Source organism: Serinus canaria, chromosome 5, assembly GCF_022539315.1.
Source record: "Serinus canaria isolate serCan28SL12 chromosome 5, serCan2020, whole genome shotgun sequence".
Classification (NCBI taxonomy): Eukaryota; Metazoa; Chordata; class Aves; order Passeriformes; family Fringillidae; genus Serinus; species Serinus canaria.
In genome coordinates this window covers 44,623,642-44,641,573 of record NC_066319.1, presented here as the reverse complement: position 1 = coordinate 44,641,573, position 17,932 = coordinate 44,623,642, and the positions used below count along the sequence as shown (strand labels likewise).

The 17,932-nt window shown below is 37.5% G+C and overlaps 1 protein-coding gene across 2 annotated transcripts in view; it reads right to left on the bottom strand.

Moving 5' to 3' along the window:
- Positions 1–714: 714 nt before the first annotated feature.
- SPATA7 (spermatogenesis associated 7) overlaps positions 715–17,932 on the bottom strand; it is a 34,543-nt gene continuing 17,325 nt past the window's right edge. For both annotated transcript variants that reach the window (XM_030240674.2, XM_030240676.2), the window contains 8 exons: positions 16,148–16,281; positions 8,955–9,421; positions 7,830–7,896; positions 7,309–7,379; positions 6,449–6,502; positions 5,079–5,156; positions 3,639–3,696; positions 715–3,280 (listed from right to left, as the gene is read on the bottom strand). In XM_030240674.2, the coding sequence (XP_030096534.2) occupies positions 2,783–3,280; positions 3,639–3,696; positions 5,079–5,156; positions 6,449–6,502; positions 7,309–7,379; positions 7,830–7,896; positions 8,955–9,421; positions 16,148–16,281 (1,427 nt within the window). In that variant the 3' untranslated portion in view covers positions 715–2,782. The remainder of the gene's footprint in view (positions 3,281–3,638; positions 3,697–5,078; positions 5,157–6,448; positions 6,503–7,308; positions 7,380–7,829; positions 7,897–8,954; positions 9,422–16,147; positions 16,282–17,932) is intronic.

Genomic DNA, 17,932 nt, shown 5'->3' with positions numbered 1-17,932 from the left:
ATGATGTATGTACTCATGGCCCACATGAATCTGGGCACAAAAAGTCTAAAAGTCTTTACACTGAAGATCAGTGCTACAGGCTGCTCCTAGATTTGTTACATCTGAAGGATTCAGACATGTAATGGTGTGTGACTACCTTGTTCTGCTACTGCTTGTGCCAAGACTTGAATATAACACAAAGTAAAATGTGATGTGAGAAAAAAATTCAAACCCAACCAACTAAAACCCTCAGAAAAAATCCCCAAACCTTGGAATGTTGGTTAATCTTATCAGTGATGTGGGTCAGGCTTGCATATCAAGGTCTTTAAACAACTTACGTTTTAAGCACCATCTTAAATGTGAATAGAAGAGAGAAAGTTTTAAATCCCAGGCAGCCTGAATTTGCTCCTGGATCTGCAGATAAACTGATTTTATATAGGTAACATTTATCTAGAATATTTTTTCCCTACTATCTTATAGGAATGCCTCTACAATGAGAGAAACCAGTTCTGTGGACTGGACTCACTACTCCAGTTGCTGGATATTGGGGTGTGTAATTCTCTGGTTCTTTAACAGACATTTCACTGTGGATCCAGTAAACATTCACACTTACAGTTTAGGCAGACAGGTGCTTTCTTTGTGAAAGATCTGTCTTAATCAATTTATTTCCCCCTTGAAATTGCTGTTACCCAGAAAAAAATGTCATTGATATTGAGACAGTTCATTGACAGGAAATATGGTCAAGATTTTTATTTATTTTTATGTTACTTGTACTTATGTTACAGGAAATGAGTATGCCATTACTTGTGCCTATCTGTGAGGTTCACTGCTGTAGTGTTTTCCTACAGTATTTTTTAATTTACAGAATTTGAATGTGAAATTCTTACTAATCTTTAATCAGACTCATGCAGACCAGAAGCCAAAGTGACATTTTTTATGATGTACAAGTCACAAGCATAGCGATAGGAAGGGAAAAAAACTCTAAATTCCTATTATTGACCAAAAATGGAGAACTTGGAGTGGAGGGCCCGAAGAATGGGTGAAGTCCTGGCTGACGAGCAAAGAGGCTTTATACTTGAAGGCATCTAACCATGCTCTTTAGTTTTTGAACCAGTTCCTGTGGGGCAGAATTCTTCGTAAAGTGGAAACAAGTTTCCTAGGGCATCCTTTCTGTTCAGCTACCTTGGGTAAGGAACAGAGATGGAGTTTCCTTGAGGATGGGAGGAGGTCTGTGATCACTTGTGATTGAGGACAAACCCTCCCTGCACTGCACTGACTCAGCCCGGTGGTCACATATTTTCAACAAGACAGGCTCTGATGGGAGAATGTAGAAGTCCTCACATTATCTCACCTGATTTTCAGTGAGCCAGAGCACTCATGCTGCAGGCCAGGCTTACAAGGCAGCCAACTGGTGCCCATCTGCCCAGCCACATGTATCTGGCTAAAATAAACTCTGGTCTCCTGTCATTGTCAACAAGTGCAATTTATTATTGTGGACAAGGCACCCAGGAAAGTGCCTTTTGCTTCCTTTGGGAATTGCATTCTGCACGGCAGTGCTGATTGTGCCAAATATGTTTTTCTCTGACTGCCTTCCTCTAGCTGTTTTTTGACGTTTGCTTTTTGTCTAAAAGTTTGTGCTTCGTAAGTGAAGCAGTGGTCTGTGTCTGTTGGAGCTCTTTTAAGCTGCAATGGGTTCTCTGGCCAACAGTCACAGACTTTGGTTGATGCTCACGAGGCACAGGGGAGACAGGTGGTGGCAGTTGTTTTGTAAGAACTGGTACAGCTTGGGCTTGTCCTTGGAGGAAGAGGGTTAGAAACTGACCCTAGGAGATGTCAGAGGACAGGCTTTATCCAGGTTCCTAACACCTCTCCTAGTTCCTCATCTACAGCAAGACAATGTAACCATGTGTCAGCATTTCCTCAGAACCTGTTAAGCCCATTCTGCAGCAACAGGAATGTCAGGCAATAGCTGTACTCTGATTAAACAATGACACTTGGGTTGATTTTGTACATTGCATGTACTAACTTCAATTTAAACTTAAACCACCACCACCTCTTTTCCATTTTCTGTACAAGGTGCCTGCTGTGTCTTCTTCTACACAGTCCTAGTCACCAAACAGTAAGTAATTTAATCCTTTTCCAAAACCAAAGTCTGATGCAGAATGCTATGCCATGGCTTTCATTAGTGCAAGAAATTGAACATAGCAGTCACATTCAGTAAAGAACTGAAAATAAAAAACTGCAGTCATTAATCTACATAGATCTGTTAAAATTTGGATTTTCTTCTTGTGAAATAGTTTGATTTTTCATTGGTGGGCTTCTGCAAATGGTAACATAGTACACTACATGGTGGAACTGCTTGTCCATTCTGGAAGAGGACATTATTTGATGTTAAGTTTATGTTAAGTTGTTGAATTCTTGCAGACTACAACATCTCAGATCTTTATAGCAGGATCACAACTGCGCTATCAATTAATTTATTTAAATTAAAAAAAATCATAACTTATTATTAAAGCTCTAAAAATATAAATCTAGTTTTAATATTCTCAAGTTTGAGTTATACAATTATGGGCAAAATACAAAAAATTCTTCTGATAACTGATCCTTAACTGACTCTTTATCCTTTAAGATCTAATTTACACAGAGATTAATGTCCAATTAATAGTATCCTGCTACAGAGATCTTAGCAGTATTTAAACAGAAATAACTCAAAATAAACCTAACAACTTACTATTGGTTGATAAATGGCAGTTCACCACAGAAAGAGCTCTATCCCTGTCTAACAGGTAAGTTTTGGTTACAGTTATGAATACCTAGGTGAAATGTGAAGGGCCCCTGCAAAGTTTTCATCAAGTTCATCAAGTTCCTTACTGACTTCGAAATCACTGTCGCAAACAAACAAATTTGAAGCTGCCTCACGGGTGGGTGAAGCGTCCAGGTGTTCTTCAAATACCACACCACGGAAATCAGACTCTTTCCCAGCACCCATCATTTCTGTGCTATCTTCTGAGAAGTCCTCCTTGCCCCGTGTCTCCCTTGACCTTTTGCTCCAGGACAGTGATCCACATTTGTTTGGTTTCTTTAATGACAAGTCCCTGGTCTCAAGGAATTCTTCATTTTTTGTAGCTCTCCTGAGCCTGTGATCTTTACACAGGCTAAACTCGAGCTCTTCTCTTGTATCACACTCCTGCTGCTCCACTGGGCCCGAGGCTTCCTGACCTGCCTGGATTGGCTCTGTGTCGCTGTCCTGGTTGCAGCCAAGGTCTGATTTCAGCACAACCAACATCTGGCGCATTTTGCCCTAAGGGGTGAAGGAGGAAAAGGCTGACACTTCTCCAGCCCCATGGCACCTGAGCACTGCTCACACATGGCTTAACTCTGACACAAGGAAAGGGAGAGAGGCTCCTTGCAATCAAGTGACTAAATGAAACACTGACTGTCACCAAACTGAATTGCCTGTACTCCATTCTTTGTCACTGTACCTGTGACCCCTGATCTGCTGTGACCCATGAGTGAGCAGATCTCATTTATGGAGAGAGAGAGGCTCCCCACTGAGTATTCTGGTTACCTTTACCCTCCAATATACCTGTGCATTTGCCCTGCTCTTTGGAAATGTCACCTAAATCATATGCAGAGACTACTGTAAGGGCAGCACATACCTCATCAAGGCGGTTCTTATTTTCTTCTATATGACACTCAAACAGTTGATCCAGAACCCTGTAAATAAAAATCAAATTATTTCACAGGAGGAAAACCAACTTTTACCACATGTACATAACCTAATGACCGTCTGTTTTTATTTCCATTTCTTAGCTGAATGGCACTTCTAAGACTGTTTCAATTCCACTCTGTCACAAAGAGAGCTACCTGTAGTCAGCAACCCACTGGACACGTGCTCAGCAGGCAGACTTGGCTTTGGGCAGCACATGGCAGTAGTGTGGTGACTTGCAGTACAGCTATGTGTGTGTTTGACCTGGTATGCCTATGTGCTGCAATCCAGTGGTAATTCTACTGGCATGCTGAAGCATCCAAAATCTCTTGAATGCACCACAGTGGCTGCTATACACAAGAATAAATAAAGAGAAGGAATAAAATCCAACTTCAGTAAAAAAAAAAAAAAATTCAGAGAAAAGTCCTCAGTCCTGAGACCTCTCTTCCATTTCTTAGGTTGAATGAGAAAAAAAAAATCTGTAAAGAAAGTGTTCTGTGACAACTAAAAGTACACAGTAACTGGAACAGAATTCTAGAAAGTCAAGTGAATTTAACCTACCTTATGTGCCAAATTATTAAAAAAAAAGTGTAAGAAGGGTTCTAGTGGAAGAAAAAATTACTGTAAAATAGCCAGAGGTAGACTGCTCTCAAAATTTCTTAAAGATTAATTTTTTACTGGGTGTATTTAATATTCTTATTGACAGCCTTGACATAAGAAGAAAAAAATAAGAGCACATAGAATAGCAAACCCATCTGGGAACATTATCAACTCAAAGCAACATCAGAATATTATGAAATTAGACTGCCTTGAATGCAGAATTTCAAAATGGGTTAAGATTCTGTATATATATTCAGTGTATGTATAGAAATACTGCAATTTTTTTTGCATAAATTTAGAGTTCTTTATTAGAAAGAACCAGTATCATACTGAAAAAACTTCTGATTTAGCAGTTGGTGAACTTTTATCTGCAAGAGAATGTAACCATTGCAACCCATGCTGAAGACTGAATTCATACTGGAACTGGAAGGACAGAAGGGGGACAAAGGACCTGTTGTGTAAAAGATTAGTAGCTCAGTTTATTTAGCAAAACAAATGTTGCAGACTAAAATGAGTTTTTAGTATTTTTCCACCTAGGTTTCCAGGTCAGTTTTTGACAGAAGCTTTTATCTCATGGTACATAGCAGCAGATCAAAGTCAATGACCCAAAGGTATTTCCTAGTTTCCCTTTCTTACATAAAGCAAAAAAAGAAGAGGAAACCAAACAAAAACAAGGCTAACTGTGTATATGTGTGTATAAAGAAATTATTACTAATCACTACTTCCCTTACTTATGGAGTCCATGGGTTTCTGACATAGCATTACAAAATTGAAAACAACTGTAACCTACCTGCTAGAAAATATGCCAAGTCTAAGAATTTCATTTGTTACTTCTTCAATGAAAGTTAAATACAAAAGTTCCTCTTCTCTGCAGGGAGAATAGAAACCCCAATGTTAAATGCTCTACCATAGAAACATGACATATGACATATTTTAGTAGGTTTCATCACCTTCACTGGAAAGGCCATTAAGAAGATTTTATAGTTCTTGTATCAGCAGTTATATTTCATAGAAGGTGAGTCTATCACAACAAACTAAACCTTTTGTTCAATCTGGATAATAAAAAACTGCAAAATATGAGACTGTTAGAAAGGTGGTCATGGTGCTTTGTCTTTATGCTAACTTTCTGTTGTGGTATAAATTAGCACAGAGATCCAGAGCAAGGGAATCAGTGAATCTTGGCAAGAGTTCAGAACCTGCATTGCACTCAAGAAAAGGGAGCTAACTGGGAAAAAAATGAACAACTGCAGTTTGATGCTCTGGGTATAGGCTTCCACAGGAACTTCTAGAGAATCTCACTGCAGCTGAAAATTGCTGGTCCTAAATGGAAGCTGAAAATTATTTAACTGCTTATTTGGCAGCAACTCATTTCAATACATCTCCTCAATGGATAAAGTCTTAGTGTGAGATGTGACTTTCACCTCTTATCTCTATTTTAGTACCTCTAAAAGAGTTTTTGATGCCAATTACACTAAATTGGACTCTCTCAAAAAGTCTGGAGTTCTGCTTGAAAGATAACAGGAAAGAAAAACTCAAAAGAAAATATTTCAGTGCTGTTTCTCTTTCACAGCATCTTTCTAAGTCTCCCAAAGCATCCAATCAAACTCTACTGAGTCATTCTCCAGTCTTAATAAACAGAAAATAAAAAATGGAATACATCTTGCACGATTTTCATTACATAAAATTTGTTATTGTGCCTAAAGGTTATAATTTTGTTTCCTTCTATAGTCAAGGAAGTTACCTAAAGCTGGTATTTGAGACCTCTATTATAAGCCTTAAGTTAGGCATGTACAAGGCTGTCCTAAAGCACAAAGAATTAAATGACTTTTCCAAGGCCACTTGATGAAGCTTTATAGTGTTTCTGAATATAACTCAAAACTCTTCTAATTTTCATCAAATTTCAGTGCAGAAATGTGGTAAGAATGCCTTTCAATTTGGTGCTTCATTTGCCAATATTTGCTTCAGAGATTACAGACCTAAAAAAAATGGAAACAAACTATAGGCACTATACAATCTTCTGAAGTTAAAATGAATTTTCTTTGTATTTTGATTCACATAAAATTTTTTAAGTGTTCTATTTTTGAAGTTCATCAGTTTTGAGGAAAGCCTTCTAGTTTGATGTTGTAAATGAGAAGAAAAATGGTTTAAAAGCATACTTACTCAGCATCGTCAGTTCTCTTTGGTGAAGACTTCTGAGGACACCATGATGTCTCTCTAATCACAAAATCAGAGAGCAAGAAAAAAAACATTCTAAACCCCTTTTATACTACCTTACACGTAATTTTCTTCTGGAGCCATTATATGATTCTCTTTCACAAAAATCCCCACCATAACACCCCTAAACCCTGCTCCAGTAGCAAAATCCCCTGCTGGCACTGAAACCTGAAAGACTACAGTTCAAGTGTATTACAACACCTCCCCTGATGCAGTGCTCAGAAGTCCTTGGTGCTACTTCAGATGCTATTCAGTCTCTGTTAGCCAGAAGAATGCTTTTAAACTCAGAGTACATTTTTTCTCCTTAGATAAATATGCCCTTGTATGAAAAGGCCAGAGAGAAAATCAGCGAGTCATGTGTGACACTTAGGTCAGCAATGAGGAGAATCAGCTTGGAGCCCTTGGGCTCTGGTCTGATTTCCAACACTGCTCTTGTATTACAGCTCTCCCAGTATTGGGTTTTCAGAAAAAGATGTGGGAAATGCTCCTGCAATGCAGTTTTTAGTTATAATACTATGCAGTCTGTGAGCTCAGATGTACAGCACTAACAACTGTATAAATGGCTCATCAGTCAATTCTGACCAAAAAACTTCATATTTTTCAGAGCTCTCTTAATTGGCTTCCCAGTGGAACTTATCACAAGAAAAGCATGAATTTTGAAGTTGGGAAAGGCCATTGATATAAAAAACCCAATAAAAGTTCTGTGAAAAGACATAAAGAGAAATGCTAGTGAAGACTTATGGCCTAAGGACCAGCTGTATAGAAAGGAACATTTCAAGTATTCCCCCCTGCTGTAAATCAGGCACCTTGGGTCGCAGTGCTGAAAACCATCCACTCCTCTCTCAGGCTCATCCAAAGTATATCTTATATCTTCAGCCTACAACAGAGAAACAAAAGTCTTTATTATCAGTGCAAATACACAGCGAATTTTGCCATTAAAATGAATCTATTAACTCGCTGTGATTAAGCAGCCCTAGAAATTCCATATATTTTCTGAGAAACTGGGTAAACAGACAAATGGGACACCTTCTGTTGGAAAGTCATGTGCCAATTATCTATGGCCTTAGCAGATATTTGATAATGCACTTACAGAAACAATAAATAAAATAAAATTAAAGAGATCTCTTCATGTGCCTCAGTGTTTTTTCTTATAGTTTTCACTCAGTGTTCTGAAATTCTCTCTCCTCTATGGAACCAAGTCATGTCATGGCAATAGAGAGAAGAACATCTAAATCAGCTGTTCACTGCTGTGGCAGTGATGAAGTGTATTACCCCACAGGGATGGTGGTGGGAAGAGTACCCAGGTGACTGATAGATACATTATTACCTTTGATTTGATCTTCTGCTTTTCACCTGTAACTTTTCTCACAGGCACTTGGTCTGCAGATGAAAAGCTACAAAATTTAGAGAGGTATTAGATTCCCAAGTAGACTACTTTCAAAAAATGCAGGATGAGAATAGCAGTGCCACTGTGGAAATGTCTCATCAACCTCAACAGAATGTAGTACTGGACAGTACAGAAAATTTCTGCCAGACAGGTGATCCAAATGAATTATTTAGCTGCATATTAGCAGGGGATAACAGAATTATTTGAAATAATTGTTCAGAATTAAGAATGGAGATGATTCTAAAATTAAAAGTGCACCAGGAAAATAGACAACCCACAGCCAACAAAGCAACAGTTGCAATACAGAGCCAAAGCTATCATAATTCCAGTCTTAGGAAATTCCTAGTTTATTCCGCCTGCATGTCCAACTCCACACAAAACTGGAGTTGGACATGCAGGCATGGAGGACACAAAAGGGAAAAGATTCCTCTTTACAAGGTAGTATCAGCAGAAACAAAACTAAATCAGAACTGTTTAACTTGCTAAGAAGTTCAATGCAAATGGACACTAATTTTGTTTAAAATATTTTATACTGGGTATACACAAAGGTATTTAAATTAAAAAAAAACCAAAGAGCTGCAATCAAGAGTTAAAAAAGGATGTGTGCACGATATCTTAATTAACAGACTGGAAAGCATTGGAAAGCATGAGACTACAGGGGCAATAATGGGAATTACTTGCATGTTTATATTGGTTAAATCTTTACAAGACAGAACTATACATCAGAGAGCACAGGGAAGAGAGAGGGAATGATTCTCCCAGGCAGATGTGAGATTCCACAGTTTGAATTTAGTGGCACTTTGTATCCAATCTGTATAAATTAAAACAGTTGTTCCAGAAAGAAGACAGAAAAAATGCCAATGAAAAAAGAAAAATCACATTCTTTTCTAGCTTTTGCTAAGGTGTATCTAGAATAATTATTCTAGTAGTTAGTTCTAGTAAGGCATCAGTATAATTATTCTGGTTTTATACAAATGTAATGAGAGCAAAACGTCTCGCCTTTATGAAGATGTTATGATAACATCTAAATTCCAGAGCTCCAAAATAAAGCTTCGATCTCTGTACCTGCTTATATCAGTCTGTGTTTGAGCTTCCACAAGCTGTATTTTGCGGCGATTTTTCTTCCTCCTTTGAGCAGGAGTGTAAAACCTGTACTCTGACAGGGAAGATTTAGCATCTGATATTAAGGTGCGTGGAGTGAAAGGTTTGTGGCTCTTAGTGAAGCATTCCGAGTGCTTCTCTAGAAGGTCCCCGCCTCTGGCATGGGGGTGGTATCCTTGGCACCTCTGGGAACAACCAATGCTCACAAAACTCTCGATGGAGTGACTGCGGAGGAGTGCAGAGCGTCTGCCTGGTGCCCGGGACACACAGACACAGGAGTAAGATGCCCCGGCTGTGTTGTGAGAATGTCTCCTGCATTTCCCTGGACTGGAGTGAACCAAGCAATCCTCGCCATAAGAAGATGGTGCTCCTGGTAGGTACTGTGCCTGCCCAGCAGAGGCTGAGACACCATCTTCTGTTTCCAAGAGACTCTAGGAAAAAATAACACAACATTTGATTGCTTTGCAAGTTACCTGCTTTGCTTCTGATGGTACTCCCAGCTATTACTGGGAGCTACCCAGCTGGTAACTGCGAGTTACCAACTTGGAATTATTTTCTAAGTAAAAGCTTTCAATTTTTGTAAAATCCAACTGGCTTCACAGCAGCCTCAGTGTTAACAGATTTTAAAACCTAGTCACTGGAAATAAGAGAGTAATGAGGAAATTGTTTATTTCAGTAGCAAAACACTGGTACTCTGTTACAGAATACTGATGGCCACATCAAACCAAGAGTTTATTCAATAAATTTTTAGAAGTCAGAAATCATTCCACTAAGTCAAATAATCTGGACACGCTCTGTTCATATCACCTGGGCAAGCTAAGGCAGACATTACCCATAATTATCCCATGCTGAAAAATTCAAGATTATTCTGGAATTGTATTAAGACAGTGTGCCAAAGACAAGACAGAAACACAACTAAATTCAAGTGATATTTTAAGGTAGAGTTTTTGGTTAATTTGGTCATTTTTTTGTTTGTTTTGTTAAATTAGAATGAACAATAAAATATAAATTTTATTTCAGCCATGGAGTTTCGAAAAACTTGCAATATCGAAGCAAAAATACCTGGACAGGGTATGCACACTTGTAATTTTGCTTTACAATGTGTCTGAAACACCTTATGGGAACAGCTCTTGTATTTTCTTTTCCTACCTAGGATACAGTCACCCACCAAATATTCTGTCAATCAGTGAAAATCATGTATGACATTTTACAATCTCCACAGGCAGGCATGCTGCAGAACTGGAAGATTAAACCAGAAGCCTATCAGCAAACTAAATTTTGCATAAACCAATTTATTGCACACACAGATGTAACTATTTTGAAATTAAACAACTGTATGATGCAGACGAGATGACTCCCACTGTGTGTACTCTAACTATCTAGCACCACAACTCCCAGAGGCAGGGCTTACAGTGCAACAGTGAGGGAGACAAGTTGGGGATAGTGTTATTCTGGAAAATCTCACTGCTGTACCATGCAATCAGCAAGGCAAAACAACAGCTGAATTATAGCATCTGAGAAAATCCAATTCAAAACCAACAGGTAACTTTCTAAAATTACTATCATATTTTCCTAACATTAGGGCAGTTCATATAGGTCCACATCATCAGCAACAAAGTTTTGTAAAATTTTAGGAGAATGTATACAGGTAGAGGTGTTTCCAAAGAAGAAAATTAAATTTCTAAGCCATTTGAGGTTTTTAACAAACTTGAAATGTCAGATAGGCTAACACAGAAATAAACTTCTCCATGTACCTCTACCACCTGAACAAGGAACAGGAAGACAAACAGACACCAGTACAGACCATAAGCTCTGCAGTGACAAAGGGAAGAAGAGGAAGATGATTTCCATATGTGTTTTATTCATCTGTATTATGCTTCTATCAACCAAACAAAAACTACAAGGCAGAAGCATTACATTGCTGAAGTTACTGAAGGAACATGTACCCCATGGGACGCCTGAGAAAGGGTGGATGCACCATGGTATGACCAACACATGTGCTCTGACATGTACATTTATTTATGACATACAATCATAATGCCAGTTGAGAAGGTTCACAGACTCACCAAGTCTGATCTCTTGATTAAGCTAGTTGGAAACTACTTTGAGAGAGTAAGACAAACACAGATCTAGTGCATCTCCAATGGGGCTGCATTGCCTCAGCACAATATAAACCTTGAGAAAATCCTCAAGAACTTTTTGAAAATAATCAGCTGATTAAGATTTGGATTGAAGGCAGGATGTGTGATTTTCCCCATCAAGAAGTGACAATGGACTGAATGTCAACAAAAGTCACAAAAACAACTGTAAAATAAAGTGCCTGTGGGGATTCTGCAAGATAATTAATACTTGTCCTGAGACTTCTGAAGTCTCCTACTGGGGTGGGCACAGAGAGAAAAAAACCCAGTGGAAACTGGAAATCTTTATACATTTATTGAAAATTCATGACATTCTAACCTACAAATAGATAGTGTAAGATAATAATATATTACTAGCAAACCAGTAAGATATAGTGTAGTATACTAACCTATATAACTAACTATATAATAGTATAGCTTGTAAATATACACAGATTTTCTATTCTAACATTCAACCCTCAAAAAGGTGTTTTTAAAAATTCTTAGCAATAGACTCATACTGTATAAATGCTCCAGTTTCTCTGTTATTGCTCAGGATCTACACTATTTCATTCTTTTTCCTTTCAAACACAATATTTTAAATTAAAGCTCAATTGTGATGAATATACATTTTGTAGCAAGCAGCAAATGCTATTTAAGGAATCTTAAAAAATGCAGGTATTTCATTCTGAAAACTAAGTCACAGATCACACTGCCATCATACCATATATTTCCTTCATAACAATTTTCTCTCACATCAGTAAGATCTATCTGAACTATTCCAGCACCCCAAAATATCCAGAGTTGCTAGTGCCTAATGCAAAGAAGTTTTCTTTTACTTAGCTGAGGCAAAATAAGCTCTTTCTGATGGTGTCTCATGTGAGTCAACTGTATTTTACTACTACAGCGTAATTAAATGCTGAACTGATAACATGCAGTTACAATGCCAAACAAATGCCTGTGTTAGCAAGCAGAATAATGAGGCTTACCAGTGTGATTGTTTGCATATAAAGTAGTTGCAGGGGTAGCTCAGCACTATAGAAAACAGATAAGACTGGAAAGTTTCAGCATCCACCTATACAGATAAAAGCTAATTCCATACTCTCTAGCATATATTATAAACGGCTTAATTCTTGTAAATGCTTTACTCTCAGTGACTAAAGCAGTTCATTGAGCTGCAATATAAATTGTACTGTAGAAGCATTTGTGAGCATATGAGGACTGGTTCCCTGCATTATGCAAAATAATTATTAAGAAAAGATACAAAGTTATATTAGCCAATTATTTATCTACACCTCATGAAAATGACATGTTCTGTTTCTCAGAAGCAGTTGAGTTGATACAAAACAAGTCAAGGTTGATATGGACATATCCTAAATTTAAGCCCTTCTTATGTATGAGGATATTGTATTTGCAGGGAATGCCCCAACGAAGGCAGGAATGATGCATCTGACTCCATCTTATCAGAAGGCTAAATTATGACTTTATGATACTATATTATATTAAAGAATACTATACTAAAGAATACAGAAATGATACTTACTGAATGCTAAAAAGATAATAATGAGAACTCGTGACTCTTTCCGGAGTCTCGACAGAGCCTGGCCCCAATTGGCCAAAGAGCCAAAACAACTCACACCAGAATCCAATCAGGCAATCACCGTTGGGTAAACAATCTCCAAACACATGCTACACATGAGCACAACACAGGAGAAGCAAATGAGATCACAAATGTTTTCCTTTTCTCTGAGGCGTCTCAGCTTCTCAGGAGAAAAATCCTAGGCAAAGGCATTTTTTCAGAGACTGTGAATGCCACATGAGGAAGCTTAGGGCAGTTTTCTTCTCCTTCTCAAATATTTCATTTGTAGAACAGACCAATTAGCTCTTAACCAGAGAGAATTGCAAGCCAGAGCTGCATCTGTGTCAGCTGTGAGATGTACTCATTCAAAAACTGAGAAAAGAATGTCTTTCAAAGCCCTTATCCTGAGGCAAAACTTTACTACTCAAACACTCCACATAGACAAAGAAACAATATAATGAATAAGGAACTACGTCACTTCAAAAGATTTTAGGGAGTTTCAGAGAACGCTGTTTGTCTGCAATTTGTCTCTTATTCAGAAAATGATCCTGTGTTGCAAAAAAAATGAAAGTGAGAAAGTGTACTCACTTTCTGCTCTGTTTTCTATTAAAAACATCAGATGTTTAAGTAGGAAACAAAAAAGAAAAAAGACAAAAAACATGCCTACAACTAGAAAATTTATTAAAATATATTTAGTTCTATTCTTCAAATAAATTTTTTAAAAAATCCATTATAGTATCTGAACTTTAGCTATTAGAACTATCAAGAACTATAACTAATGTAATTTGGAGTAAAAAAATCTTGATTTATATCTTGCTTATCAATATATGTTTTTATTCTGTTAATTCAACCAAGTATAATCTGTTTTGAAAGATACAAATCTACTCAATGATACATTTCAGCAGCTCCCTTAAAAAGTTTCATGAAGTATGTATTTATGCTTTGATTTTATTAGTCACAAAACTGGGCTAAACTGAGCAGTACTTTGCAGCAAGCATGTAGAGAGAGGACCTCTGAATTTTCATGGACTCTGTGGAAGAGAAAATTCAGTAAAATGAGACCAAAGCATACTGCTGTCATCTGACAGGCAAAAGTAGTAACACAGAGAAAGAATCCAAATTTCTCTATAAGTTACTTTTAATTTCTACAAGAAGTTTAGTTTTCCAGCTCAATAGCCGCTAAGTATCAGCTGCCTTATAAAAACCAAACCTTGAAAAGAAAGATTGCTAAATACTTTTTCACATAAAAGGTCCAAGGCAGCTCTCAATGGGGTCACTGAAATCACAATAAGATTAGTTTAATCTTGAAATTAACTTGTTCTTGTCTGAAAAGGTCTTCCAATAGAATAGTTAAGGTCTTCCAATAGAATAGTTCATCTACCATTATAAAATGAGATCGAAGAGATGCCTTATGAACTGCACTGTCAGGATACAGAAGCTGCAAATTTGCAATAAATGAGTGTATGATTCCTTTAACTTGAGAAAGCCATTGAAATATTGCTCTAAGTCAGCTGAGCACCTGCTCTCTGCTGTCTGGATAGAGAAAAACTCTCCTATAGGAAGTGACAAGCTGCCTTTAGAGAAAATTCATACAAACATGAACAAATTGGACCTTCTATAAATATATTCAGTTTGTATCCTGATATCACTATTTTTCAAAACTATGGTCCTGGTACACTCTTTCATTTTGTGAATGTGTGTGTGGGTGTCAATTCTTTAATGTAGTAGGTTCCTACTTTTATCAAATACTGAGTGTGCATTAATTCAAACAACCAGCGCAAGAGGTGATTGTCACTATGAAGCCTAAAAGGAAATTTGAATATTCCTAATGAAAACAACTTTCTTTGATACTCAGAAGGTTCCTCTGCTTTGTTTAGTCACTGACATCTCCCATTATGACAGAACTAATTTAAGCACAATACATGTTCAGACTGCTGGTATCATAAGAGTGTAATAAATCTTTAAATATAAAGCATTTCAGTAGGCATTTCACACAGTCACATGTGTGTTGCATACAAAATTAACAAGAGACTAGAACCAGTTAATGGTGTTTCCCAATCTATATTTCATATGCACAAGCAGATGGCCACAACTTTCATTCTCCAGAAAAAAAAAAAAAAATCTCAAAAAAAACAGGCTGAAAGGGATCTTGAAAGATCAAGGCAAAGGCACACTTCAAATGGTTAAAGTAGAAAATTTAACCTCCTGTGAAGCAGCCTTCCTTCAACTGACTTTTGGCATGGATTAATTTATTTTAAAAAATTCATTAGCAGCCAGAAATGCCTATTAATAGGATTACTTGAACACAATATTTGAAATACCAAGTCTTGTTCAAACCAGAGCTTTTACTCATGGCCAGCTCAATTCAGACAGAATTTTAGAAAATCTTATTTTGAAAAAAGAAAAAAGCTGCACTTTGTTATAGTGCATCCTTTCATTTTAAAGCTGGCAGTTCATGCAGTAATTAGAGACACATGTTACTTGGTTTTGCAATGAAACAATTTAAGGGACTTTGCCTGCCCCAAGTTTGCAAAAAAATACATGGAAGAAAAAATGGTATTAATAAAAATAAAATTTAGATTTTAAATATCACATTTCCTGCCTTTTCTTATTCATGCCTGTGCTTTCATCCATAACTAGGAGCCATGTATTGAATTTCAAAGCATTATTTCTCTGCACTGCAATAAGGTCACACTCAGGGTGCCTGCTACAAAAATCAGTCACACAGAAAGAAACTGACTTTCTGTACTACTTGGAAATGTCCTCTAGCTTTACAGATTGTTAAACAATGTATGAAGCTTATGCTGTTAAAATCACAGAGTTAAATTATTAGTCTGTTTCAAGATGCAATTGCTCATTTACAGTGATGAATAAAAATGTAATTTATTGGGCTATTTACCTATTTATTTATTAGTTAGAAATAGACACCACATAGCTTGATGAAATGCCAGCCTAAGTGAGTCTATGCATATAAGCAGAATATATACATACAGAATGGTATATTTTGGTCTAAGCAGTATTTCTGCTTTCAAGAAATGCAACTGAATGATTTAATATACTGTTAGATAAAAATGTATTATCAACTAGGACTTTTCATTAAGAAAAAAAATGGAAGATTCCTGATTCTTCTGCTTGGGAGGGTAGAGGTAACAGAGCTCTGCCTTAGGAAATGGTACAAAGCTCTGGAGTGACAGAGGACAGGAATTTCAGCTGAGGTAAAAGCAAGAGAATTCAAGGGTAATTAGAGCTTGTATTTACTGCAAGCACTCTTCATCCAGATACCTGACATCTTTGTCAGAAGGTCAAGACACGCATTCAGTGTTGGGCACATGCCAGGAAGACCCTTGTTTGCTTTCTGCTTCTTGAAAGATGCCAGCCCTCACTGCGGCACAGCAGTGATCAGCTGTTACTATGGGAGGCAAGTATATGATAGTATCCACTAAACAGAATTAAAATACATACCTTTCTAAAAGAGGATTGCAGCAGCCTTCCTCTGTCTCTTGGATGGGATGGAGAGGCAGCTTCACACACACTTAACTTGTCTCTACACCTGGCTATCTTCTTTTTCAGTTTCTCTCTTCTTTGCTGGTCAGCAACTTAGGGAAGAGACAAAGGTGGTCAGATCCAAACTGAAATATTCTTTGTTTCCCTAAGTGATTTGAAAACACTGTAGAAATTTCCAATTGCTCAGTAAAGTCAGACTATTGAGATACATTCCACTTCTAACACACAGCAGTTATAAAATTTACATCTACTCTTAAAAGAAAAATTATTAATAGAGTATACTGGTAGCTGAAGCTGTGCCTTAAGTTTCCTGAAATTTTCTTACCTCACAACAAACATCAGCATACAAGACTTCCAAGATCAGGATTGCTAACAGAGCACTTTGCTCAAAAAGTTACAAGCTTTCTATCAGTTTTTTACAACTAGAACTCCTTTGACTGTACTCTCATCCAGTACTTCACAAAAGTATGTTTGTTGTTAGCAAATCTAACATGTAAAAAAACCCACACTTACAACATGGAATTTCCTAAATACAGAAATACAGGGCAGAACAAGCAAATTTTTCTTAAGAAAAAATGAAGGCCAGCTCTGAGAGGGCTACTGTCAGATCAAGAGTGGGGCATTTTTATCAGTCCACACTGGTCTGCAGTCCAAGACCTCACCTGCAGTGCAGAAAGTTGAATCAGGTATCTATGTAATCATATAAAGCAGATCAAAGACAGGTAAATTTTCTGTGTATGAGTTTGCCATCAGTCACCTAAATCTTACACAATACAGTCCAAAGTTTTGGCAGATTATGAGCAGCCAGGTTTCACAGATGAAACACAAAATCATTTAGGTCAGAAAAAACCTCCAAGAGTGAGTCCAACCTTTGACCAATCACCACCTCACCAACTGAATCACAGCACCAAGTGCCACATTGAGTTGTTTCTTAAACACTTCCAGAGGTGGTGACTCCACCACCTTCCTGGTCAGGCCATTCCTATGCTTGACAACCCTTTCCATGTAGAAATTCTTCCTGATGTCCATCCTAAATCTCCCCTGGCACGGCTTAAGACTGTGTCCTCTTGTCCTGTTGCTGGTTGCCTGGCAGAAGAGGCTGACCATCACCTGGCTACAGCCTCCTTTTCTCCAGGCTAAACACCCCCAGCTCCCTCACACACTCCTCACAGGACTTGTGCTCCAGACCCCTCACCAGCCTTGTTGCCCTTGTCTGGATACACTCCAGCACCTTGATGTCTTGACGTGAGGGGCCCAGAACTGGACAAAACACTCAAAATTTGCAAAGTTGAAAAATCAAAATGAGGCTGATGGGAAAGTTAATAATTTCATTCCCAAATATGGAAAAATTAAGCAAACACACTTTTGAAGTCTGTATACCAAATGAAAATTTTCTCATTCACTTAACACATATCCAAGTGTATGAATCATTTGTTTGATAGAGACACACAAAGGCCTTTGAGGATTTCTTCTCTGGTTTCATAATATATTTATATCATATTCTGGGAGACCCCAATCTGCACATGCACTACTATATTTAATGCATGGAAATGTAAAAAACTTCAGGGATTAGTATGGTACATTCTTCTACACAGCTGAGACCTATAGCAATCTGAGGACGTTTAAATAACCTTTAAAATGCATTCATCTGTGTACCCTACATACATATTACTCTCAGGGAAATATTTAAGTAAGTGTATTCATTGCATTTATACATTTTAGTCCCCTTTTAAGATGGAATTT